The 2955-nt window shown below is 50.5% G+C and overlaps 1 protein-coding gene across 1 annotated transcript in view; it reads left to right on the forward strand.

Annotated features, from left to right (window-relative positions):
• The window catches only part of psmb4 (proteasome 20S subunit beta 4), a 12376-nt gene extending 9705 nt beyond the window's left edge, over window positions 1-2671 (forward strand). Inside the window, exons 6-7 of the mRNA XM_043684078.1 lie at window positions 782-870; window positions 2466-2671. Coding sequence (XP_043540013.1) covers window positions 782-870; window positions 2466-2478 — 102 coding nt within the window. The 3' untranslated portion in view covers window positions 2479-2671. The remainder of the gene's footprint in view (window positions 1-781; window positions 871-2465) is intronic.
• The last annotated feature ends 284 nt before the right edge of the window (window positions 2672-2955 follow it).

Here is a 2955-nt window from a genome sequence, read left to right on the forward strand (position 1 = left end):
ATGCTTTCCTTTATTGGTCAGAGTATTGAGTACAGGAGTTGGGAGGTCATGTTGCGGCCGAACAGGACATTGGTTAGGCCACTGTCGGAATATTGTGTGCAATTCTGGTCTCCCTCCTATTGGAACGATATTGTGAAATTTGAAAGGGTTTAGAAAAGATTTCCAAGGATGTTACCAGGGTTGGAATATTTGAGCTCTAGGGAGAGATTGAATAGGCTGGGGCTATTTTTCCCTGGAGTGTCGTAGGCTGAGGGGTGACCTTAGAGGTTTATAAAATCATGAGGGGTATAGATAGGATAAATAGACAAAGTCTCTTCCGTGGGGTGGAGGTGTCCAGAACTAGAGGGGCATAGGTTTAGCGTGAGAGGGGAAAGATATGAAAGAGACCTACGGGGCAACTGTTTCACTCAGAGGGTGGTGCGTGTATGGGATGACCTGGCAGAGGAAGAGTTGGAGGCTGGTACAATTGCAACATTTAAAAGGCATTTGGATGGGTATATGAATAGGAAGGGAGCAGGTTTAACAGGGACGTTCAAAACGGGAAAACCGAGCAAAACTGAAAGGGGAAAGATGTGCACAGAAAGGAAGAGGAATTTGATAAATAATGGAAGGATACTCAAAGAGAGATACCAGAAAATGGTTGAGTATGATCCTGTTGAAAGGAAGAAAGGGCTGGGAGGGTCAAATGGCTCTTCTCCGTTTCTGTTGTATTTCTTCTCTTCCATAATCCTTGCTCATTCCGTGGCAGTAATGTGACTGCTTTGGTCTGTTTGCCCCACAGTATCAGATCGCGACTGTGTCAGCAGCTGGTGTAGAGATCGAGGGCCCGATATCGTCAGATACCAACTGGGAAATCGCCCACATGATCAGGTAACGGAGCGGAGAGCCTGCGGGGTTCACGGGAAGGCGGGGAAACGTGAAGCATCGCGAGCAGCTTTCACCCTGATAGGGCATGGCTGCCCCATTTGGGAATCCTGCATCTGGACAATCCTCTCCCTGCCCCAGAGCCTGTCCCGCCATCGACGCAGTACAAGTCAAGGGGATGAGGGAATACTCCAGGTTTGGTCTGGATGGGTGCAGCTCCGACAACACTCGAGAAGCTCAACATTGTCCAGGGACAAAGCAGCTTCCCCTGCATGATTGGCACCACACCCATCAGCACATGACCCTCCCTCCCTCCCTCCCCCGATACTCAGTCGCAACAGGGTGTACCATCTACAAGATGCACACACACTGACTCCCCAAGGCTCCTTCAACAACACCTTCCACACCCCACATCCCCCCACCCCAGCCATGAACACCACCCCCACCCCCAAACACGGGGACCCCCACCCCACCCCCTCCGAGTTGAAAGTATATCGGCCATTCCTTCAGAGTGAGCATCCTGAAGCTCCCTCCTGAACACCACTGTCCATATACCCCACAGGAACTGCAGCAGTTCAATAAGCTGGCTCACCCCCACCTTCTAAAGGGGGTAATTAGGGGATGGGCAATAAGTACTGGCCTAGTCGTGGAAAGGATCCAAGTGAGGTTTAATGTTGGGTGTCAAGCCAAGGGGGTGCCAGTGTTGTTGCTGATATTCTGTGCCGTTTGTCCTAACCTTGATAGCCCCTCCCTGCTTCACCCTCTCATCTGTTAGGGAGTGCTGCTACTGCAGATGAGGTCAATGTTAGGCTCAGCAGCGATACCCTCCATTCTCTAAATGGCCAGTCATCATCAACATGAGCAGCCTTGTGCCTGCTGGTCCTCCCTTCTTAAACCTGCTGCCACAACCTTGTGGGACAGACGCCCAGGTATTGAGGGGAGATAGGTTGTGCTGGAAGGTCAGCAAGTGAAAGGCAGAGCAGGCTGGATGGGCTGAATGGCCTCCTGTGGCCACTCCTTCGGCAGAGGGAATCGACAAGTCCTCCATGTTAGCCCAGTAACATGTTTCCCCCCCACCCCTCACCCCCAACCCCTCTGTCCCGACCCACCTCCCTCCAGTGCAATTCCCAATCCCACCGATTCAACCATCCGCCCACAGTCGAGGCACTGGTAGAGGTTTAGATTTTTAAATATTTTATTGTCATGTGTACTCAAGTACAGGAGGACAGTGAAACATGTACAATGTCACCACACAAGGCGCCATCTTGTGTACCTGGGTGCCAAGTGGTAAGAGAAATAGGAGATAAAAAGTTAATTTTTCTACCATTCTAATATTTAAGAAACAGGGGAAGAGTTTATGTTAAAGTCTTTTGTGGTTGAAACCAGGAAAATAAAGGAACAAGTTAAAAGTTCAGCAGCCTTTGAGTCCTCCGCAGGACTGTTTGAGCGAGCGAGTGACTGAGGAAGGTGGTAATTTCTCGTCTAAGCCCCAGGCTGCTGTGTTTGGGGGGTGGGGGGGTAGTTTTGTAGAGGGGTTACCTCTCTGTGTATCCAGCTCCCTAACCTCCTGAAGTTTCTCTCTCTCTCTGTTTTGCTTTCAGTGGGTTTGAATAGAAGGATGCTACGTGTTCACAGACAGTGAATCACTCCACACGGGATCTGCCATGTTCTCTCCGCACTCACTGACTGTTAAAGCCACTGTCTATTTGCTGGGATGCCTGTGGGACATCTCTTTGTTGTATTTGCTACAGGGTATATGTTTATGACCTGCTGGGGTAAGGGCTTGAAATAAAGTAACCTTCTGGAAGACAGCGAGAGACCTGCGTTGCTTTCACACCCGTCAGGACATGGAGTGAAACTTCACAAGCGGCTGTTTTCTTTGGGAAGTGCGGTTGGCTGTTTGTACACGGCGAGCTCTCTCAAGTGTGAGAGCGATCTCGGTTTGCCTACATTTAATGCTTGTTGATTTGCAGGATCAATATGGCCACAAGGCGAGTGGCTTCCTGAGAGACAACACCAGGATTAGTTGGGGGAGAGGGCCCATGGGGTGGTGCAGGAGCTGACCCTTGGGCAAGTGGGGGACACGGGGTC

Source organism: Chiloscyllium plagiosum, chromosome 51 (assembly GCF_004010195.1).
Source record: "Chiloscyllium plagiosum isolate BGI_BamShark_2017 chromosome 51, ASM401019v2, whole genome shotgun sequence".
Taxonomy (NCBI): Eukaryota; Metazoa; Chordata; class Chondrichthyes; order Orectolobiformes; family Hemiscylliidae; genus Chiloscyllium; species Chiloscyllium plagiosum.